Source organism: Falco punctatus (assembly GCF_963210335.1).
Source record: "Falco punctatus genome assembly, chromosome: 3".
Lineage (NCBI taxonomy): Eukaryota > Metazoa > Chordata > Aves > Falconiformes > Falconidae > Falco > Falco punctatus.
In genome coordinates this window covers 56,001,193-56,025,722 of record NC_137582.1, presented here as the reverse complement: position 1 = coordinate 56,025,722, position 24,530 = coordinate 56,001,193, and the positions used below count along the sequence as shown (strand labels likewise).

At 41.2% G+C, this 24,530-nt stretch overlaps 1 protein-coding gene across 3 annotated transcripts in view; it reads left to right on the top strand.

Annotated features, from left to right (window-relative positions):
- The first annotated feature begins 3,066 nt into the window (after positions 1-3,066).
- TTC39C (tetratricopeptide repeat domain 39C) overlaps positions 3,067-24,530 on the top strand; it is a 44,980-nt gene continuing 23,516 nt past the window's right edge. For 2 of the 3 annotated variants that reach the window (XM_080380590.1, XM_080380589.1), the window contains exons 1-4: positions 3,067-10,404; positions 20,060-20,108; positions 21,626-21,754; positions 22,694-22,808. In XM_080380590.1, the coding sequence (XP_080236716.1) occupies positions 10,259-10,404; positions 20,060-20,108; positions 21,626-21,754; positions 22,694-22,808 (439 nt within the window). In that variant the 5' untranslated portion in view covers positions 3,067-10,258. The remainder of the gene's footprint in view (positions 10,405-20,059; positions 20,109-21,625; positions 21,755-22,693; positions 22,809-24,530) is intronic. The other variant, XM_080380591.1, reaches the window with a different exon arrangement.

Here is a 24,530-nt window from a genome sequence, read left to right as displayed (position 1 = left end):
AATAGAAAGGAGATTATTTAAGCACACGGCTCTGTTTAGCTGTTACCTTTAAATAACGCTGCAACCTGAGTGTATATAAATATACATACTGCCTGAAAACACCCTTAACAGAGGATCCCTTCACTTTAGGTTTATACAGACACGATGGCTTTTCTTGCAAATTAGATGGTTATCTAAATTAAATGGTACAACTAGTTATTCTCTTGAGTGAGCAGCAAAAGTGTTCAGACCAAGGCACAAGTTTCACAGCTGAAAACCCAGTATCCAGAAATAAAAATTTTGATATCTGGGGTAGCATCTGTCTCTCAATATGGTTTTTAGGCTTTTTTTCTGTCTTACAAGATACTCTGCAGATCATACTGCTTCTTTTAAAAGCCAGTTGCTGTGTCTGTGTGTGCAAGCCTCAGAGAGGAGTTTTGTAAAGAACAGAGCACTATGTTCCAGACAACATGATTAAAATCCCCAAACATAAAGAACTGAAATAATCAAGGACAAAGATGTCAGTACCTAAGATAGCGTGTATGCAAGGGAAGAAGCTCACCATCTTTGTAGGCATGCTGTCATATACTGCTGACAGAGCTGCTCAACTGAACATACTCTGTGTGGTCTATTCCAGTTACAGAAAGTCAAGATGCTTTAGTCTGACGCAGTTGTAGGCTACTGAATGCCTTGATGTAGCACAGTCACCAATGTTCATGCACAAAATTATTGTGCATTACAATCTCATCAACAGATATGAGAACCAATGCATGGACAACTTAAGTGGCTTCCTGAAAGACACAGATGAGGCAAGGTTTCCTCATATGAGAGTGACATATGACTACCAGGTAGTGATGATATCTTAGACCTTGAAGTGGGGCTCCCACCTACAAGCCTACAGCAACACGAAAATGCGAAAACAGGACAAAAGAAACATCTGCACAGGAATCCACTGTTTGCAGCTTTTACTAATTCCAGGACAGAGATTCACAGCTCTGCCATGGCTGCTTCATAACCTCCCTCTGCCTCTCAAGCTGAGCTCTTGGATGCCTTTAATACCCAACCATCAGCCCACCAGGTCTTTCTTTCATGCATTCCTTTCTGTTTAACTCAACTACTGGTCACTGCAGCTGTAATTATCTTTTAAAGCAGACTGTAAAGTTAGGCCACGTAGGTATGCCTAGCATCCTCTAGATGATTACCTGAACAATCTGTCTACATAAACTTGTGTTTTGTGTCACAAAAAACTGTTGTCAATGAGCTTTGTTGACTTTTTTTGTCACTAGAATTTTAAACCAAATATTTCCTGCTCTCAGACTAGGGGAAAGAAGGGCAAAAAGTGCAGATTTGAAAACTGAAAAAAAATGTGACATCTAACATGGCCAAAATAAAACCTCTGTAGCTCAATAGAGTCCATTTTTGTAGTGAAGGACTGAGGAATAAGCAAGTGAAAAACGTTAAGATGCTAAATATAAAGCACATATAATGCCGAAAGTCCCAAATGGAAGTAGAAAAATACAAGTGTTGCTGATGCATAATCATTAAATAATCTAATTTCAAATTGCATTATACATCAAACTGCTTGACACCTGTGAGAAAATATTTACTGCTGCACTAGTAAAAATAAGCTGGAGCAAGATGTTATGTTTCTTACATTCCAAACATTTCAAAATACACCCCACAGATTTTTGATCATTTTAGATTACAAGGACTGGAGGGGAGCACTAACACAAAGGGCATTTCTTGAGGCTGATATGTTTGCCACAGGTTATCTACATCCTTGCTGACTACTCATTTCTCATCATAAGTTTGAAAGTACAAAGGCATGTCCACAGTAACTGGGCAAATGATTTGTTGGCAAACGCTGTACATATAGTTAGATACACATGTATGTAGATAGAGGAATATAGAGAGAAAAATCATAGAATCGTGGAATCATTCAGGTTGGAAAAGACCAATAAAATCATCGAGTCCAACCATTAACCCAATAACAATAATGAATAAAAAAATAACTGCCAAGTCCATCACTAAACCATGTCCTTAAGCATCACATTTATATGTTTTTTAAGTACCTCCAGGGATGGTGATTCCATCACCTCCCTGAGAAGCCTGTTCCAATGCTTGACAACCCTTTCAGTGAAAAAAACATTTTTATATCTAATCTAAACCTTCCCTGGCATAACTTGAGGCTGTTTCCTCTTGTCCTGTCACTCGTTACCTGTGAGAAGAGATTGACCCCCACCTGCCTAAAGCCTCCTCTCAGAGTTGTAGAGAGCGATAAGATCCCCTGAGTCTCCTCGTCCCCAGGCTGAACAACCCCAGTTCCCTCAGCCGCTCCTTGTAAGACTTGTGCTCCAGACCCTTCACCAGCCCCGTTGCCCATCTCTGGACACGCTCCAGCACCTCTATGCCCTCCTTGTAGTGAGGGGCCCAAAACCGAACCCAGCATTCGAGCTGCGGCCTCACCAGTGCCGAGCACAGGGGGACAGTCACCTCCCTTGTCCTGCTGGCCACACTGTCTCTGATACAAGCCAGGACGCTGATGGCCACCTTGGCCCCCTGGGCACACTGCTGGCTCACGTCCAGCTGGCTGGTGACCAGCACCCCCAGGCCCTTTCCCACCAGGCACTTCCCAGCCGCTCTGCCCCAGCCTGTAGCGCTGCGTGGGGCTGGTGTGACCCAGGGGCAGGGCCCGGCACTGGGCCTGGCTGCACCTCAAACAGTTGGCCTTGTCCCATCGGTCCAGCCTGTCCAGATCCCTCTGCAGAGCCTGCCTGCCCTCCGGCAGGTCAACCCTCCCCCACAACTTGGTGTCACCTGCAACCTTACCGAGGGGGCACTCGATCCCCTTGTCCGGATCATCAACAGAGATACTAAACAGCACTGGCCCCAGAACTGAGCCCTGGGGAACACCACTTGTGACCAGTCCCCAGCTGGATGTGACTCCATTCACCACCAGCTGGGCTCGGCCAGCCAGCCAGCTCTTAACCCAGCACAGAGTACACCTGCCCAAGCCATGGGCAGCCAGTTTCCCCAGGAGGATGCTGTGGGAGATGGTGTCAAGGGCTTTACTAAGGTCCAGGGAGACACATCCACAGCCTTTCCCTCATCCGCTAGGTGGGTCATCTTGTCATAGAAGGAGTTCAGGTTCATCAAGCAGGACCTGCCTTTCATAACCCCACGCTGGCTGGGCCTGATCGCCCGGGTGTCCTGACATGCCACGTGATGGTGTTCAGGATGACCTGCTCCATAACCTGCCCCGGCACCGAGGTCAGGCTGACAGGCCTGCGGTTTCCCAGATTCTCCTTCCTGCCCTTCTTGTAGCCGGGCATCACACTGGCTGACCTCCAGCCTTCTGGGACCTCCCCAGTTTGCCGGAACTGTTGATAAATGATGGAGAGCAGCTTGGCGAGCTCCTCTGCCAGCTCCCCAGTACCCCGGGGTGGATCCCACCCGGCGCCATAGACTTGCGCATGTCCAAGTGGAGCAGCCGGTCACTGACCGTTTCCTCCCGGACTGTGGGGACTTTGTTCTGCTCCTTGTCCCTGCCTTCCAGCCCAGGGGGCCGAGCAGCCAGGGGGAAGCTGGTCTTGCTATTACAGACTGAGGCAGAGAAAGCACCGAGTACCTCAGCCTTTCCCTCAGCCTTTGTGGCCATGTTCCCCCCCTGCATGCAATAAAGGATGCAGATTATCCTTGGCCCTCCTTTTGTTTCTAATGTATTTGTAAAAACATTTTTTGTTACCTTTTGCAGCCGTGGCCAGCCTGAGTTCCGGCTGGGCTTTCTCCTTTCTAATTTTCTCCCTGCATAGCCCTGAGACATCCTTATAGTCCTCCTGCGTTGCCTGCCCGTTCTTCCAAAGGTGGCGAACTCTCCTTTGTTCCCTGAGCTCCGGCTGAAGCTCTCTGTTCAGCCAGGCTGGTCTTCTTCCCTGCCAGCTTGTCTTTCAGCACATGGGGACAGCCTGCTCCTGCACCTTTAAGCTTTCCTTCTTGAAGAATGTCCAGCCTTCCTGGACCCCTTGGCCGTCCAGGGCTGCCTCCCAAGGGACTCTGTCAACCAGTCTCCTAAACAGGCCGCAGTCTGCCCCCTGGAAGTCCAAGGCAGTGGGTTCTGCTGACCTCCCTCCTTGCTTCTCCGAGAATCAAAAACTCTTATCATCTCATGGTTGCTATGCCCAAGATGTCCCCTGACCACCACATCACCCACCAGTCCTTCCCTGCCCCGTTTGTAAACAGCAGGTCCAGCGGGGCATCTCCCCTGGCTGGCTCCCTCACCGGCTCTGTCAGGGAGTTACCAACTTCCACACACTCCAAGAAACTACTAGAGTGTTTCCTCAGAAAATCCTTCACAAATGTATCTGGTTTATGAAATGGCTTCGTGTACAAATGGAAAATGCAGGAAAACTGGAGAGACCCTCTAAAGTAGATCAGCAAAAACAGTTAGAGGTTTAAAATGTATGGCCTGCTTGTGAAAGGTCAAAGTGAATGGGTTGTTATTTGTTCTGAAAAGTGGAAGACTAATAGGGCCCCAATCAAGATCCCCTAATGTAGAAACAAGGGTATTGTGTGGCACAAATAATGTTTATATTTTCCAATTTGGCAAGACAGCCTACCTCACCCTCCATACACAAAACTATTAAGCTTGCATGTTTTAATTTGCTATTACCCTGCTGCTTCTATGACAAAGATGCAATCAATTGTTTTAATTGCTCACTGGAGCAAGAACAAGAGGGAAAATTAATTTGCAAACTCTTCATACTGAAAAGATCTTAAGGACACTTAGACAAAGATTTGTCTTTTACAATCCACATGAAGTTGTCCTGACTCCCCAGAAAGGACTGCTATAGAACCGTTAGATTTCTGGCAATCACTTTGGGCTTTACATTTCATGCTCTCTGGCAATACAGAGCAGGTATTTTTACAACCAAATGTAGATCTGAACTCTGTAGGATGTCATTCCTCTGAAAGCAAAACATTTTAAATTGGCTCTTAAAAATTAAGTAGGATAATCATTTTGTGTGGAAGTTTTTCTGATTAATTTTCATAAAGAAGGCCAGCATGTGGCTGCTGCCTGAACAGAGCAGCTGTTAGTATTTAATACTTGTGTATTCCTTTGTTTTCTCCGGAACTGTGTGCATGTGTTTGGCCATTAGCACATTGTGAGAAAAAAACCCCAACACTAAAAAGCTCTGTCATTTAGTATCCTTTATATAGCAAAAATTATACACCTTCATATGCTTCAGTAAAAATAACTCTGTGTGACAGCACATGAATTTATCCCATTATATGACTGATTATATATTGCGTCCAGAGCAACAATAAGTGTGGATAAAAATAAACATCAAATATAATCAAAATATGAAAAGACATATGAAATTGCTGCTACTTGCTCTGTCTCATCTTCCACTTTCCTTTTTGAATTTCTAAAAACTTTACGTGCTCTGACTCAGCCATCTGTGTGATTTCTCTGTGCAGAAATGCCGCAGCGCAGCCCTTGTTACAGACTAGATGAGAGCAGCCATGAACCTGAGACAGGGACAGAGACTTCAGTCACCTTCCATCTGATAGCTCTCCATACATGAAAGGCTTCCTGTGAAAAATAGGCAAGGAAAACAGAACGCTTGTGAGAGGAATGGGTAATTGATTGTGGAGTAAAGCCCACTGCAGCAAACAGTGGTTATTCTTCTAGTTGTTATTACTGTAAGGCCCTTTAATCAGAGGAAAGGGCCAAAACACTCAATTTCAGTATCCTTGAAATAAATACTTTGGATGAAGAGGCTCATTGAGCCTGTTTTGTTTTACCAGCCTATGTATGCATACTCCTTCTCTATTGACAGAACAGACCTGTCATTTCAATAGTTATTTCATGTGTGTATCCTTAGGCAGTGTTTAGCCCTTAAAATGACAATGGCTATCAATAGGAAAACGTGGAGAGCCAGCTCTGAAGATTGTCTTAGCTTTGTAATATTGCCTAGTTGCTGTGCTGTATGGAAAATGCATGATGATAACAGATGTAGAGCTCACCACTCATAAATATTTAAGTGACGAGACACAATAGGCAGGCATTTTCATTGTTGCAAAACTCAGAGGTACAGTTTGAGGCACAAAGCCCAGGAACAAGTGGCTTTAGCTATTTAAAAAGTACATTTCCTTAGAAATGTACTTGTGAGCTTAATGATTTTTTTCTTACCAAGTACAGTACACTCAAAAAGAGAAGATACTCCTGTTAATGTATTCACTAGCTGTTACAGGCAGTCACCAACACAGTTAAAACCCCTCTGACAGCTGGTGAGGAGAAGATGGCTATAGCCCAGATCGCAACAGCCCTTCATAACCACCAACGGGACTGGACCTGATATTTAGCTAGAATAGCAAATCCTTGAAAGGAATTCATAATTACAGAAGCAGATTATGCGGGTTTGTGTCTGAGATTGAAAAAATGTGGGAGATATCCTTATAATTTCAACTAGTGTTTTCAACATTTAATACACATACACAGTCACACTTTCTGCAACACAGAGGAAAAAAGTTAATTCCGTTATGAAGGATTTAATTCTACTTAAATGAGCAGTGATTCTAACAATTGCTGATTAACAGATACTCTAAATCCACTGCTGAAATTACTTCTCCATCTTAAAAAGTGTAAATTGCACCAGGCTTATTGAGGAGTTCCAGGACACAGGTAGATTTTTGGAACAAGATAAGTAAAAAGAAACCCAGGAAAATCAGATTTAGGGAACTGAGACAAAAGCAAGGGGTTAGATTGCCTCCTCCAGACACAGAGGAAAAGGGTCCTGGGGCAAATGGGAACTAATTTACAGAGTATGGAAATGATATTAAAGAAAATATGAATATAGGCCTGTTCTTAACTCTTTTCTTGCTGATGCTTTAGATAATTTGGTATGCTTTTCTGTAATAATTTATTCCCTGCTACTTCAACTTTTGCCATTGTCTGTAACTTATGGAGTTTATAGTAGAGCTACATTCCAAATAGATTTACAGAGGAAAAACACCAATGAAAACCAGTTTTCAGCTTGGGGGACTGGTATGTGAAAATGATGACTTGCAGGACTTCTCCCTGTTAGAAGCACAGACAGGGTAGAAATTCGGAAAGCACGTCAAAGGGGAGAGCACCTGAGTATTGGAAGTACAGCTATGAACTACAACAGCAGTGTCCTGAAAAAAAACCCCAACAAACAAACAACCACCACAATTCTGTATTTCTTACAGAATGTGAATATTGTAGCCACTTTATCTTTCATCTGTCTAACAACTTCTGGGAAACCAGAGTAAAGGTCTTGCAAATTTTAGACCAGTTAATTTATTGTAAGTACAATTCTTGTTCACCATCAGTAACTTTATTGATCTTGAGTAGTTACAAACCAGTCACGTCAATCTGTTTTCATGAGAGGTAGCATAGGCCATGGGTTCTTAACACTGCACTGCGGTAAGCTGTGAGGCCAAGGGACCTCACAAGGCTAGACACTGACTGGCCCCTCTGCTGAAATTGGTGGCTGATAATTGCTTATCATACTGATGATAGTATGCTAACAGGAATTAAGGAAAAAACCAACCAAGACAGATGCTCAGTGTTGGTAGAGTGGGAAATAAATACAAGCTTTGATCAGCAAATACAAGTCATCCATGTAGTGCTCTGCTCACTGTGACTTCCTCACTCCCCTGGCCATTTTTACAGGCTGAATCAGTGGTACCACATCCTCCATATGAGTCAAACTAACTGTAACCCATAACAAGACCTCATCTGCCGTTACAGAGCAGGCAGGGAGACTTACAGCCCAGCTGATTTCAAATCCAGGTCTGCAGGAGCATGCAGTATAAAACTGCTGCTGCTCAGCTGTTGGAGTCAAGCTACAGTTGTCATACTGCTTCATTACTGGTGTTCATGTGTTATTCCTCTACTTGAGCACTTGAAATGCAGTTTCATCCTGCCAATATTTTCTGTAGATTTATAGCTGTGTTTCTGGGGAGTTCATTTAGCTATTCGCATCTTGAGTTTCAAAATTAATAGCTAGCTACCAGATAGTTATAAAAGCATTTGTTACACAAAATAGATTATCAGTGCCAGCCCTGAACAAGGTCTGAAGCAACTGGGTGCTAGAAAGAAGATCAAGAATTCTAGCTCCTTGTGCACGGGGACAAAAAACTGCAGAGAGCACACAGCCCTGCTACACTATTGTTCAAACACAGGGGCTAGGAGTCTAGCTTTGGAGAAATAGAGTAGGTGTTTCACAAGGAATTTGGCTCTGCTGCTCCTGAGATATGGTACTTGGAGGTAGGAGTTAGCCTTCTCTATGGCAAGTTCTCAGGGAATCCATAAGACGATTCATTGCCTCTTGATAAAATTGACCATATACGACTAAGGGAAAGGATATTATAAACCACTCTGGCATGAAACCCTGCCCACAGAATTCTGCATAGAAGATAACCTTATAGAAGTAATATTTTTAATCTGGAATGCGGTGTCTTGCACACACCTGAAAGACAACGAAGTGGAACTGCAACCTGCAGCTTCCTTTTAGCAAGGCTGCTTGAATTTCTGGAGTCCAGATTTTACAAATAACCTGTAAATATATGGGAGAACATGTCATTCCCCATTCACGCTGTACTGCCTTCCTGGAAGCCCTTGAGGATTTTTAGGCTGTGTAGATCATGCTGTTTTGGAGATGTGTGCTGCAACAGAAGGCATGTTCTCTTTAAACACCCCTCTGAGTATCCAGCTCTGCTCAGTGAGACAGAGGGGCTGGGAATCAGCCAAAGGGCCCAAATCACAGCAGACAGATTTCAGAAGCCTCCTGGCATTAGACAATTTCACCTTTCAAAAAGTGTCTCGGGAGTTTTTTTACAGAGTATTTCACAAGGCAGAGGTAAGGATTCCCATGAGACACGTACATAAATATTGCTACTCAATTCAGAGGAAGGCAGATGTTTTTCTTGAGAGGGAAGAGAGGTTGCTACTACAAGTAGAGTGTGGTCCTATTCTTTGTGTATGCTAGCAAGTGTCGGGGGGAAGTCTGATCCTTAAAGTTTCACAAGAGCAGCTGGAGCACTACCCTAGCTGGCTGGAAGCAAACCCAGGTTGTAGGCAATAGCCTTTGTCTTCACCAAATCTAAACACAGCACGGAAAGCTGCTTCCTGCAAACGAGGCTGGAACCAACGTGGGTGCATTTCCAGTGTCCAGGTACTTGGCCATTTTGGGTTGGAATGGATACATTTGCACGTGTGTACGTTCTCACCCGTCCTGTGTTTGGAAACACCTGCCAGACTAGCCCATACCTGAACCACCAAACTTGCAAAATACTGATTTTTGCTGTCACCACCGCAGGCAAGTACACATTGCTGCTAATGACCGTAGGCGTCAAGAGTCAGGGCGTGAATTCCTAGAATACCAGTTTCCTGGGCTCGTGCTGCGCAGGTCACAAAGTCACCATTGTACACATGAGGAAATCAGTCACTGTGCTACTGACCGCGGCCACCGACCAGAATGCCTTAAAAAAAAAAAAAATCGCTTCTCTGAAAAGGGAAAGCTGCTTTATCAAAGGACTTCAGTGCTTCACACCCACGGCTCGGCTGCGGCCCCAGCTACCGCACCCCACCCGTGAAAAACCCCAGTGGGTTTTGCGAGAATCGGAGAGCCCGCCCGGCAGGAGGGCGGCCGGCCAGCTGCCGCCACCGGCGCGGCGCGGGGCAGAGACTCCCCGAGGGAACACACCCGAAGGGGGACGGAGCAAGCGAGCTCCGCGCACGCCCTCCGAACCGGGCACCGGCGCCCGCCTCCCTCCCGCCGGGGCGCGCCACACCTTCCCCGGTGCCAGGGGGACAGCGCCCGCGGGCAAAGATCTAACAACCGCGGAGCAGGCAGCCAGCGCCCGCCCCCCCCCCGGGGCGCCGCCGCCGCCGCAGGAGCCTCCCCGCGGCCGCTACAGCCGGCGGCCCCTCACCCTGCGGCCGCGCCTGCGCGGCTCCGTGGCGCCTGCGCGCTGGGGCGCGAGGCGGGCGCCGCTGCCTCTGGAGGACCTGCGGGCGCGAGGCGGCTCGCCGCAGCGCGGGCGGGGGAGCGCGGCCTGGCGGCGGGCGCTGCGTGCGCGGCTCCGTGGGCACCGGGCGCCCCCGGCTCCTCCCTCCGGGCACGCTGAGGCAGCGCCGAGCCGCCCGGGTGGGCGGGTAGGTTGGTAGATAGATTAGTAGGTGGGCGGGTAGGTAGGTAGGTAGGTAGGTAGGGGGGAGTCGGCTGGGTCCCGCTGCCTCCTCATCGTCATGGCCGGCTCGGAGCAGCCGCCGCCGCGGCGGGAGGACGGGGAAGCGCCGCTGCCCATCGAGGACGCGGAGCTGGCGCTGGCCGGCATCAACATGCTGCTGAACAACGGCTTCCGCGAGTCCGACCAGCTCTTCAAGAAATACAGGTAGCCCCGGCCGCCCCTCCGCCGACCCCTCCCCGGGCGCCTTGCCCCAGCGCGGTCCCGGGCACCCCCCGCCGCCGGCGCCTCGGCCTCCGCGCACCTGTCCCCACCTGCGCGGCCGCGCCTGTCCCGCCGGCCCCTCAGGCGGCCTCCCCGGCGGGCGGGCGGCGGAGCCGTGAGGCGCGCAGGGCCCGCCGCCCCGGGCGGGAGGGTGGGCGCGGGCAGCCTCACCCTGCCTGGCTCCCGGGAGCGGGGGGGTCGGTGCCCCTGGCTGCCGCTTCGTGGGAAAGGGGCGCGCGTGGTTCATCCTCGTGGCCCTGGGTGAGGGGCTGCGGATCCGCTTCGCGGGGTCTGTGCCGGGCTGCAGGGCAGCGCGCTGCGCTGGCGGGGGCGGTGGGCTGCGGCGGGGGGTGCCCGTCGCCCTGCTGGAAGAGCGGGGAAGGGCTGGGCGGGGGTCGGCGGGGTCCCTGGCTGGCTGTGGCTGCGTGTCGCCGGCGTGCGTGAGTAAACACACACGTGCGCCTGCGGACGGCGCCTGGGGCTTTGCGCTCCGATGCGCCGATGTGAACCGTGAAGCCAGCACAACGCGTAGCCGCAGGAGGTCCTTGACATGCTGCTGTGGCTTATATTCAGGCTGTGAGATAATGTTCATAATAGCAACGTGCATCGTGCCTAGGTTTGTGTGTGAGTAGTCATCCGGTAGGCATGGTGTTAACACAGCTTCGTAAGTCAGTGTTAAAGGAGAGATCGCCCATACCTGTGCTTGCTTTTTGTCTGAGGGCTGATGTCTCCCACTCAGGCTTGAGCTGCTGTAATTGCGCATATGTTATAAATAATTAATATGCACTATACTGCTGTTGTCTGTATGATTAAAAAAGATTTTGGTTGACTTAAAATAGCACTTCATTGTGGTGGTGTACTTAATGTACTTTTATTTACAAAGAGGATATTTGGAGGTAGAGTGGGTGGAGTGAAACAGATTAAGAAAACACCCTGTAATATTAATGGAGTAATAACTTCGCTGTGTACCTGCTTCAGTCAAATATTAAACATGTCATTCTGATTTTAGTGTATAGTGCTGCTACATAACACAATACTGTTGTGTAGAACTAACTGGAATGTTGCAGGTGACGAAGTAAGGTCCTGAATCGGCATTCCTTACGTGCATAACGTGCAGCTCACATTCATATGAGGTTGCAGCCTAAGAGTTACTTATTTCTTAAATCTGTTGTAGTTGTCAGTTCTGGGTATCTAAGGAACCTGTGGTTTTGATGGTTTGTTTTTGTGTTGTGTATTTTTTTTAAGGTGCCAGTTAAAGATCGCTTGATGAGGTTTCCCCTCTGCTTTTGTTTTGTGCCTTTGCTTTCTCTCGGTAGTGTGAATCTGGAAGTAGTCTAGTAATTCTAAATATGTGATACTTCTTATATTGTTATGAGTGCTAGGGAGTAAAACTGTTAAGATTCCTATTTTCCAAATGCAGTTTAATTGTCCCTTGAAAGGGTGAATGATGATCTCTTCTGCAAATTGTTCTCTTGGTTATCTAGAAGGTTTATTACTAAGGATTTCTTAAACACAGAAACTTACCTACTCTTTTTTTCCCCAAGTGTGGGTTTTTCTTTGTTTGATATTTATCAAAGAAGTGCCTTTAAGTTGTGTACTGGTGGATCTTGGCCTTTAAACACTACCTGCGAGGAATAAATAAGGATTTCTGCATTATATTGAGTGGTTTCATGATTCATAAATCAATAATCACCGTCTTGGTTTTAACATGACTGTGAAAATCTCCAGCCCTGTCTACCTTATCCCGAAATTCGTAGCAGAGTTCCTCTTGCTGTGAACTAATAGACATCTGTTGAATTGCAGATTAGCTGTATGTTGAATCTTTGTATTAGATGTAGGAGAGAAGATACAGCAAAGTATGCTCAACTTGCTGTAAATTTGGATTTTGGTATGCAGTGACGTCCACTTTTTTCTTCCCAATGGTTTCTGATTCTATACTTGCCTTGGGTGCACTCTTCCTACAAGGACTTAGTGATGCTATTACATGTTTCTTTGCATAGAGTCTGAAAGGGTATGTTTTTACTGGTGTATGCTTGAGATTATGAAATAGGACCCATCCTAAATGGGACTGGTCAACCAAATGAGCAGCTTTTGGAAGCTCTTCATAATTTAATATGGATGTTTGTAACTTGAAGCACTAGAGCTCAAAGATGTCTGACAAAATGCAGCTTTTTGAACTTGATGTGTGTTGTCTATATTTTGAGTGACCTTTTATAATAGAACATGTTAACTCTAGACTACTGCCTATGCAGGTATTTTAGCTCTGTTTCAGAAGCTTAAAAGTTATCAGATGAATCGTAGAAGCGAAGGGAGGAAAAGAAATCTTTTTTCTTACGTAAACTGTTTAAGAACCTACAAGACTATTTGGAAACTCAATTAGTCAGCAAAACTTCAGTTTCATTAGCCACATCACTTAAACTAGTTAAAAGTGTTTCTTAGAAACTACTGGGTTTGCTTCTGCTTTTGATTAATATTTTTCTTCATTTTCCATGTGAAGGATATTGTGAAAAATTAATTCGGATCAAGGCTGCTATCTTTATGGGACAGTAGACAGCCTTGATGAGCCTAAGGACAGCTGTCATTCCAGAGTAGGTAGGATGTGGTTCGTTCTTTCCTCTTCAGTGTTTTTGCAACACCAGTAAATCTTGCCTTTAAAGAGTGGTGGTACTTTGAAGTTATGGCCTATGGAACTATTGTTTCTGTGTTGGGCATGGGAGAGTAGTAGTTTATATTTTGGTGTTTAGAGCTCATACATACTTATTTAGAACCTGAAGTCAGATGAACATGTCTGTCGTGTGTTGTATTCAACATTTAGTTGGAACTGCTTTGATGATCCCTGTAAAACAGTTCAGGTGTAGTGTGTGACTTGTTTTGTTTTTAATTATACTTGAGGGAGGATATCAGTGTTTGAAAAAGTGATCTGCAAGTAGCATCAACATTTGCATAATCTTTTTTGTGGGTGTTTTTGTTACTTTATAAGAAGCCCAGATCCTCCACCTGCTAGTGGTGACGACTTTCTGAACATGAAGCAAAACCCAATGGATTTAATACTTTTGTAAATATGCAACAGACGGCAGCACCACTGTCTTTAATGCTGTGTTTTTGTGTTGTGTTGGGTCCCCACAGTGCTAACTCATATTTAAAACCGTCAGGTATCAATCTTTCTATTCAGCTTGATCAATGCTGACACCATCCCAGTTTTCATCGGTTTGAATTTTGAGTGGCTGTGAAAGCTGCAGGAGACATAGAGGTTAAGCAAAGACATAGGCATTGGAGATGGAGCCCACAGTCAACCTGTGGGATGTGAACTACCCTGACACTAGCAACAAATCTGGAATTGGAGTGTTGTTTTTCCCCTTCTAGCTTTGTGGATTCCTAAACATTTAGGAAAAGAAGAAACTGTCGAAAGACCTTTTTTTTTTTTCTCTGCTTCTTAAGAGCATTTACAATTCAGAAATTATTAAAAAACTTCCTCCAGCTAAGAGAAGATAGTGTCAAATAAAATCAGGAGCTTTTTAGCCGAATGTTGACTCACAACATAAAACGTAACATAAGGGATATTATCGATATTACAAGAAATCTGACAATCCTCTGTCTCCTACCAGGGAAATGTTTGACTCTTTGCATGAATGACACTTCTGAGAAGTCTTGATAAAGTTTTCAGTTTGCATCTGAATGAAAAAAGAAATGATGCAAGATGGATAAATATAATGTATATAATAAGGTCATCTTGAAAGAAGAAAATGATGTTGTAGAGGAAATGTGATTCTAAGACAGAATCTTTAAAGACTTAAAGAATAGTGTCAGTGTAGGAAAACATGCTGTACAACCTGATAGGGTAAAGCAGAACATGGAGAAGTGTAGAAAGTTGGAGCAAATGGGAAAGTGAGAAAAAAAGAGAAAACCCTGCAATTTTTAAAGTTATGATATGTTAAATAGTATATGTATTAAGACATACAAACTTCCATAATGGACCAGAAATTCCATTATGGGTAGGTATTTCAATGTAATATTACCAATCTATAACAGTATATCTGGCTAAAAAAACTTTTGACCCAAATACAAGTTGAAACAAGGTGACATTAAGCTGGCATGGGTCAGCAGATTGGTTATAGTCCATGTATGGGCAGTCAAACCACTGTTGAAATTCTTGTTTATGGAGTTCAGCAAAGGAACATTAAAAAAAATTAAGTGATATAGTAGTTGTTTCAGTAGCTTCTCTAAAGATAAGGACAGCAGGGTGAAAACTGACATAATTGGGAGAAGGATGATGACATCTTCATTGGCAGTGTGAGAGCAGGTCATAAGTGCCTTGGAAGCAACCCTGTGTGCTTTTGGTTTTTGCAGCGGTGGGCAGATGAGCAGCTGCTAGATGGATACATAGAAGAGTGAGTTATGTACGAGGGAGGTGATTTTTAGCAGCAATATTCTAAATGTATACCTTTGTAAGGGAAGATTTCATTGCTGAAGGCTAGGCAGAGCATGTTAGTAGTAATAGTGATGCACATAACTGGAAAACTGATGCTGGTTTTATGTGGATAGATTAGAAAAAATTTAAGTATTCTACAATTTAAGTCTTCCAAGACCTGGGTACATAGTGATGATCACATTGAATGCAACGCTTAGTTTTGTGGCCCTCTTGACAGAGACAGGTCTTGTTGCCAAGAGAAGTGGTGAAATGGTAGAGGGAGGCTGGGACATCCGTTTGGCATAAGGAACAAAATCTGGTGGCTAGAAGTCCGAGGGAAGATGACAGGAAGCTTAACAAAAATCTGATTTAATAACTCTGATGTTAGAAGTCAGATTTGGTGGAGATGGCAGAAGAGGTGTGATAGTAAGCGGGTTTTATTTTAACATTGAAGAAATCAGCTCTGAAAGATACAGATATTGTAAAGACTTTTCATGCTTGCTAGTGCACCCATGCTTTGATTTATGTATGGGTTATATTTATTTCTGCTTATTTTAAAATAGTTGGTAGCTGCTTCTATTTTTATCTGTGAACTTACCTGAATTCTTCATTTTTCATTAAGCTTTACTCTACCACTCTGGAGGAAAATAATTTGTTTTGTTTCAGCTTGAGCACCACTATCAGTATTATGTAGCAGTGCCTGTAGAAGTGGGGAGGAGATGCTGGCAGGTTAATTACATTACTTAAATTTGAACCTGAGCTAGATGGTAGTAGCTTTAGAAGCTGATGTATTTGGAAGTGAAATACTATCATGGAAATGGCTGTAGAAAAAAAGAAGATATTTTGGAAGTAATTGATTTTTCTTTTGATGTGCTTCGGTTCTCATTTATTTTTTTTTTAAGGTAAAATTGGGCTCTATTATCTCAGCCTTTTTAAACCAAGGCTTAAAACCTTTGAATGTTATCATCATGTGTGAAAATGGCACCTGGCCAACACCTTTCTTCTGAAAGCGAATTAACATCTTAAAGATGTGTCATGAAATGAGGTGAATTAGGGTTGTTTGGGAGGAGCAGTGTCTCTCATAACACCAGTTTATATACCTGGAAGAAAGGGCTACACCTTATGACTTAAGTTTAGTTTTATGTTCCAACTTCTTTGGTCTGTAGAACCTTTTACTGTGGAATCTTGTAGAAATGGTGTTAATAGCATGGTTTCTTGTAACACAGGTATATTCTGAGTCCTAGTTTTGTGGGTGAGGTACAAACAGTATTTTACAAAATATGTCTGGAGACTGTATTTTTGAATTAATTAAGTCTTGAGATTTTTCTTTACCTGATGGAGTTTATTGCTTCAAAGTAGTGAGGACAACCTGGGCAGTGCAGTGTCCCAGTGTTCATTTATATTCAGTTCCATAACTCCTGTCAACATTAATAAGGCCATTGGTTTGCTGTTAGTATTTTCTCAAGTGCTGCATCATTTTTTTTTTTTTTGTATCTTAACAACTTTTTGGAATCTGTCAAAAGATATAAAATCATGTCTGGTGCTGACATAAGTTCAAACGTATAAGGAGTTTAAGCTGAGGGTTATTTTCATGAATTGTGCTTTTTCTCAGAAACTTACTGTCATTGTTAGTCATGCCTTGGTGTTTACTGGGACAGTTGTGTGCCATTGCAAACTTTTTTCTTAGCTTTCAAGGAAAAGATAACTCTAAACTATTGAAGAATTTATCAGTCAACGTAATATTCACAAAGACTGACCACTAAACACAGTTGTTGTTTAAAATGGATTTTAAACACTGAGATTACCTTAACAAATGATCTTCCATTAAATTTGCACCTGTAGTCTGTACTGAGTGACTATGTAGGAACGTGATAGAAGCATTCCTTATTTTGTTTAGTGATGACACAAACTCTGTGTGAGGAGCTGCTACAGTAAAGTTTGTCATGTTTTGTTTGCCAGACTCCATGGTCTCAACAGAAGCATCTCCCAGACATAGTATAATATTATGCACCATATTTTCTTGCTTCAGGGTCCTTATGTGCTACAGCCCATATGTGCTGCAATGACAATGCTTTTTATAGATAGACTGAAAATTAAAAAGAATGAATCTGCAACATTTCACCTCATGTATTGCAGCTAGTGATAAATTCAGAAGAGAATGATGTTATCAAGGTTTTTGTTGTCTCATCTTTGAATTGTAAACAAGGCTAGCTGTGAGTATCTGAGTGCAAGTAGGGAAGCAGTTTTGAAAAATCAGTTGAAAAGATAAATATTTGGGGAAAAAACTCAGTTTTACTTGAAAAATATATGTAAAAATACTTGGACAAACTTTCATCACTTGTAACAAGTGCTTCAATATCTTTTGTAATATTGGAAGAGCAATTGGCTCTCAACTGTAACTAGCTGGCTCGTTTTTTAACATTGTAATAAAATTTACCAAAAAGAAATAAAAAGGTTTTCAAAATATACATTTAAATGTTCACACACTATGTGCACAGTTAAGAACAGGTTCTTAAAGTCCTGAAAAGAAAAGAATTTTTTTTAAATTTTTTAATAGCGTATTTTTTTAATTACTATATGTATTTAGCTGCTGGAACAGCATATATGTGTTCTTTGATTCTCAGCTGCCTTCCTGTTTATTCAATTTCAGTGGTTTCACTCCCAAACATGGTCATTATTCAAGCTGCTCTGTTTGAAAATACTGTTTCCATAGACAGGAAATCAGTTTACCTCTGAAGCTGATGTATTTAATTGTTTTTAAATTTTCAGTAACTATTTCTAGGATCTCTTTATAAATTCATAGAAAATGAAAAGTAGTCTAGAACTTAAAATGTTTTCATATGCAACACTTACTACTAATTCTATAATTCCACAATATTTGATTTGTGTTTACGTTTTGCTGATACGAATGCACACCTTTCTTGTCAGGTACTAGGGAATACTTGGATGCTACTTTCTTCTGAGAGCCAAATGCATATGTTTCTTAGCTTATTTGATTTACTTCACACACATTTCAGAGGAGGGGAAGAAAACCCACCTCAAAATCTTAGTCCTGTTGTGCGAAGTTCTAATAGGAGTGTAATACTTACCAAATTTACAAGTAAATTTTTTACAGGTGCTCAGATTCTCAAATTTTAGCTATTATATTAAAATAATTTCTTTGTATCTGTGCATGCTAGTGAAGTAACATTTTCACTGCGAACGGAAACTTGATGTTCAAGAGAAGTGCTCTAAGGATCTTGTTGAGAAGTGCAAACCTAATTACCTATTTAACTATTTCTTATGTCATCTATTTTTATTTTTCTGGTTGTATTCAAAGACTTGTGGTTGAGTACTTTTAATTCACTCTGATAAGCAATCTTTCTCTAACCGTTAATTTTCTGTTCTGAATGGCCTTCATTATGAAAGATTGATTATCTAGAGATGCTTAGCTGCTTTCCTCCCCAGAGTTGCTTTCTTTCTGTGTATGTAGATCTAAGGAAGCTCAAAAATGCAACACTTGATTTATTTTTAGCTTCCTTGAAGGTATGATCTAAGTGTAACTTTGTACATAAGGATGTAATTTCTTGTGCTGATCTGTTCTGCAGTTGTAGATCCATTAGGTGTTGATAATGTAGTAGGTGTGACCTTGAAACGTATGGTGAAGGTTATGTGCTGCAGTGTATGGTGGTAGTACTGGCTGCTGAATGGGTCCCACATGCCTCATGAGTTGAAAAGCGGATTATGAGATAGCCGTGTGCCCTCTGCAGCAAGAGTTCATGCTGAAAAGTGTCAGCTGCAGCAAGTATAACTCGCGTAGCTGAATTCTGGTGCTCTGTGTAACACAGCTGTTAGTAAACAGTCCAGGTACTGAATAGCAGAGGCATATACTGGCAGCTGTTCTTTGGCCGGCCAACAAATGGGAAGAAAATTATTCTTCTCGAGAAAAGAATGAAAAAATGGTGCAAGTTATGTTGAACTCACATTTATATGTATATCCAGAATTGAGGAACATATATAAAAAGGGAAGGTTCAAACCTCCTTTATCCTCCCTGTTTTTCTTTCTTTTTTGTTCATGTCCTTGCTCTTATATATTTATGCTAAATCAGAAAAGGAGGGAGGAGGGTATGGGAAATATAGATTACTGTCTTTTTTTTAAAAAAAAAAACAAAACAAAAAACCAAACTCTTGTATTATAATATGAGTTTAGTACTGGGAATATATGTTGTAATAAACAATATACTACTTTCTCCATATTTTTCAAATGCCTGTCCTATTTTAAAACTCTAATAGGGTGCTTGCGAAATTAAGTTCAAAACAGCATAATTACTGTGCTGTAGCAATACATGTACCTGTAGCATAAAGGTTACCTCTTCTTAAATCCTGGAAGTCAGTGTTTTTATATAACCTGACAACCCACTGCTGAACAGTGGGGATCAGTGGTACTGCTGAGATCCTGAAAACTTTATATTTTTTTTTCAATTGCCTTCTGTGTGATGTCACTGGAGCTTCATGGTCTGTGTGACTACAATAACCCTGAAACTTGAAACCTGTCCCATATATTACCAAGATTTTGTTTGCCTGCATTTTCTGTTCTAGCAATTGATTTCACCTTTTTGGGATACTCCAGCAAACCGAATAGGTGAAGCATCTTAAAACCATTCTACATAGTATAGTAAGATGTAGTAAGATGTGTTCTGGACTTGAAACAAAGCAGCTATAAACCTGTAAGCTTTATAAGAAATTTGTATTTCCAACAACTTATGTTATGTGGCATATACATTCTTTTAAAATCTGAACAGATTAACTTGAATTTTAATAGAACTAGTTAACATTTGTCTGCTAGGTCAAAATTTTGGTGATGGATTGCAAGAGAAGAGTAGAACTAGCAGATTTTTAATTTTCTGTAGCTCTTGATTTTTATTTTTATTTTACCTGCACGGAATGTATATTCATGGCAGTGATTTCTCTTAAAAAACCCAAATATCTACAGCTTGATGCTTGAAAATTTTTTTTAAGATATTGTTTAGTGAAAAGAAGCTTTTGGCTTTCTGTTTCCATTATATCTTGCAGAATGATACATTTGTAACTTGATACAAAAAAATCCAAGATTTGTGTACGGATGTATAAGTTAAAATAAAAAATGCAATATTGATCTTTACAATGGGACATATATGTAAATATAGTTACTACATTTTGTTTTCTTTACAGAAACCATAGCCCATTAATGAGTTTTGGAGCCAGTTTTGTCAGTTTTTTGGTGAGTAGGTGAGAGCAGAGTATACATCTGTTGTGCTTAATGTTTGTATGTGTATGTATTTGTTCATAATGGTGGATACTCTAGCTTGTTTCTTTTTATGGAACTTAAATTTTTCAAATTTTTAGATTCTATATACATTTAAAACAAGTCATGTTATATAAAACTTGTTTACTCATGTGGTTTAAATAGAAAGTAAAGGTTCTGTGATTCAGCTTCTCAAATGTATGAAATATTTATGTGTTCCATTAAAAGAGCCATAATAAAACCCTGTCTTAAGTGAGCAGTAGAGGTATTATTAAAATAATACTCCTAAATGCCATTTTCCTGATAGCTTTTGCTGTTGAAAACTTTTCCATCATACTGCCAAGTGAAAGTTGTTAATTTGATCTGTTGACATTGCTTCCTTTTAAAATATACAAGAGCTGAGGATATTGATTGACTAAAGAGTCACAATGAGCAGGTTAGGTCTGTTAAATGCTTTTCTTTTTTTAGTGTATTAAAAATTAGAATACATTATGTAAAACCTGAGCAGGTGTATTAGAAAAAGTTTGGATCTTGCTTTTTAGACTGTCCTTATTCTGACTTTGCTGCTTAACCTTAGATCGCACCAGAAAATAACTATGACAATACTCCTTTTAAAGACAGAATTTATTATAATATGCCAAAAATAGGTAAGTTGTAAATGAAAATAATTTGAATTCTCTTTAGTGTCTGTAGACTACACAATATGGAAAAATATATTGGTTAGGAAATCTCCTGAGGCGCATGCTTGCTTTTAAGTGAGTGGAAAGGAGAAAGGAAAGAAGGAGAATCTCTCGGGCTTGCTTATTTGAATTGATGCACTGAACCAGTGTAACATCACAGTGCAGCATCAGTGGATCTTGAAAATACTTTGCTTAGCTACTGTTCTAAACATAGCAGCAGCACTTCGTGTGCCTGTGTCATTCAGAGCTTTAGTTTAATAAAGCATCAAGAGAATAAGTTACTTGTCCTGAAATTCTTTCTAAATTGGTTCAGCAGTAGTTGGAGTCGGATGTGATTTTTTTTTTTTTTTCTTATGTATGTAGGAATTGTGATTATTATTTTGAAAAATGCAATAGCTGTTACTTGTTACTGACTTCGGAGGCCTGTTACTTATATAGATGAATTATATAAAAGGAGTACCTGCACAGATGCGAATCATGCCTTAACATAAGAATAATTGAAAATTATATTACTTTTTCTTCCATTTAATATAATGTGACAGCACATTCAGTTTGACTGTATATGAAGCTTCAAGGTAAGGGTTTAGGACTTAATATGTTCTGATTTGTCCTGAAATTTTGGTAAAGCTAGTTTGGTATTTCTGTGTAGGTATGTGTACTGGTGTGTGTGTGTATTAATACTTCTCTTTTTTTTTTTTTTTTTTTTGAAAGTAAGTTTTGTCAAGTTTTTATGAAAACTTACTGTCCTGTACCTTCTGTAGAAATAAAAATATTTGTGATTTTTATCATTCAAACCTGTTTGGTTTTTGGTAGAATGCCATGATGACATTTGAAGAAGAGAAAATGCAACTGGCATGTGATGACTTAAAGGCTACAGAGAAACTTTGTGAAAGTGAAGAAGCTGGAGTTATAGAAACAATCAAGAATAAAATTAAAAAGAATGTAAGAACATTATCTATAAAATTATGAATTGTGTATTGGATAAGTATTTCTGGAAACTTCCCTTCTGTCATCTTTGTATTTTGAATGGATGATTTTAGCTATGTGAAGAGCAGTTGAGATTTATAATAAATTTAGAAATTAAGTAAAATATTTTGCTTGGATTTCCTAATTATCATAAAGTACTCGGGTAATTCATCAGCAGGTTTTGTTGGTGTTGGTACTTATTTTCCTAACACTTCAAATTAGTGATGTACTAAAATCATCTCAGGAGCCTTGTAGTCTGTCTTAATTCAGGCTAACTTTAATTCATACATGCTCTAATAGTGTTCAAAAGGTGTGATGTTGAAGCTGCAGAGTGCTGTGTGCCAGGCATATTTGTAGGGAGTTTTCCTTCCTATTTTAGATTCTTTTCATTCTAAATAATGAAGGAAGCATGCAGACTGAGAACTAGTTAAAGTAGTAATACAGAAATGTCCAGTGAGTGACCTGCCTAGTGTGACATAGCAGATCTATAGCAGAAAAAGAGGCTGTTTCTCTTCACTGTTTAGTTTACTTGGTAACAAAGTATTGAACCTAACATACTTAACTCTGCTCTGAAGAAGCACTGTGTTTTCCCTGCCACTTGTATATACCCCTTTCTGTGCTCTTCCTAATATCTTTTAGTTGCATGTCTGATGCATTTAGGAATAATTAAGTGAAATGTAAATCTGTTCCCTAGTGTATGTGTAAGATTTCCGTATTTATTAAGTAAGATCTTGCTTGATGATCTGTGAGAGAAATTTTAGCATAGTTTTGCACTTCAAAATGCTGAGTTACTTTAGTAGCAATACTACTACTTGTAGTTAATTCTGGATTGTGTAACTTGTCGGATTTAGACTAGTATTATGTATTATCTTTGTTAATATTTTTCTGTGCTTTGTGTTTGTATAATCTAAACAGGTTGATGGACGAAAATCCACCCTATCCATGATAGATCGTCTACAAAGGCAAATAATTGTAGCAGACTGTCAAGTATACTTGGCTGTGCTCTCATTTGTAAAACAAGAGTTATCAGGTATACTGTTGCTTTAATATTTAGATACATTTTTTGCATTGTAGCTTTTTAATAAAACTTGATCATAAGGTGGCAATATGACTATCAGTAAAGGTGATTGTTTCATAAGAGCGAGCACAGTTCCATTTGAAACATTCCAAGATTAGTACACTTGCAGAGGTTATACCTTTGTGTAGGTAGTAGTATCATAAAATGAGTTTGATTGCTACAGATTACAGCTTCCTGGTTTTTTCATATCAATAATCCTATTCAACTGATTCTCTTTAGCTAGGTTGGCATTCTTTACCTGTCCCATAGAGGCATTTGAGGAGTTGGTACAAAGACGGGTAGCATTTGTATGCTTTGTGTGTCCTGCAAGATAAGAGGCTTTTAAGTCCAAGCCACTGGGAAAATCCTAATGTCCCATATACATCATGTTCATGACAACTCAAGGAGGTGACAAACTTCCAGTGAAAGTAACTTTAAATGAAGTGTGTTGAAGATGGAGCTACTAAATCAGTTCTTATTCTCTGGTCACCGGAGCGTGTCCTTGCATTCCAAAGAGGTTAATCCTGTTGTGTTGAATACAGACCTCCTTGTCTCAGCTGCAAAGCTGTTTCTAATGTTCTCTTGCGTTCCTTGATCTCTTGCGTAATCTTAAAACATGCCTTCATCCATTTCATTCATAGAAAATATGATCAAGGTTGTATACAAAGTGAGCGCATTCCTAGGCTCTTACCAAATCAGTGAAGACCAAGAGATGGCAGTCAGACTAGCTTGTCAGTGAAAACCCTGCTGCCAGCTGGAAGGAACCAGGGAAATAAAATTCAGATTATTTAAAATAACACTTAAGACCTTCAGTCAAGGACATAACGCTTTTTGTGATCTGCAGACTTTATTTCTTCCAGGCCGTGGCATCAAGAATATGTTTGGTTCTAGCTAGCAAGAATTCAGGGGATATTTCTGTCTGCTGTGTGTGTAGTGCTGCAGGGAGGTTTTCTTAAAATTTTTGATGCAGTTCTAGGTTTTCGCTTGTGGGGGTTTTCCTCCCCACCCCCTTTCCCTGCAAGCTTTTATTGAGGATGGTGTCTGTTTCCTTTCTCTCTTGTCTCAGAGAACTGCTCAGAGAACTGAAGTGGGTAGCAGAGCACTGCAGAACATGCATTGTATTTGGGTTAGCCTACTGAGTGAAAAATACACCTGAAATCTGTAGTTAATATTCCAGGTGGTTAAATGCCACTTCAGTGACTGCTAGTTGCTGAACTATTGCATCTGTTGTTTCAGTTTATTATCTTCCTGATTATGTATAAACATCTTTCTTTTATATTGTGTTTCTGTACAGAAATAGTAACCAGACTATTGAAATGAGTAATTTAAAAAAAAAAAAAAAAAAAAAAAAGGCTTTCTCCAGAGGCAGACAAATATTTCTTATCAGTGGATGAGTAAAAAATGTCTTGTGTTTTTCTTCCTGGAACAGTTTGACAAGAAGCATATGATGACATGCAAGCTGCTTTCTCATATGCCTCACACATTTTAGATCTTATTTTCCACCCTCGTGGATGTATTACAAATTATAAATTTATACAAATCATAACATTAGCAACACAGCAACTTACATTAGCTTCCCACAGCAATATTGAACTACCTTTTCTTGATATTTACCACTGCTGTTGTGGATCTGCCTACTTTCAGAAGTTCATGGGGGAAATCAGCTCAGTGATTGGGCTTGATTTAATTTTTATG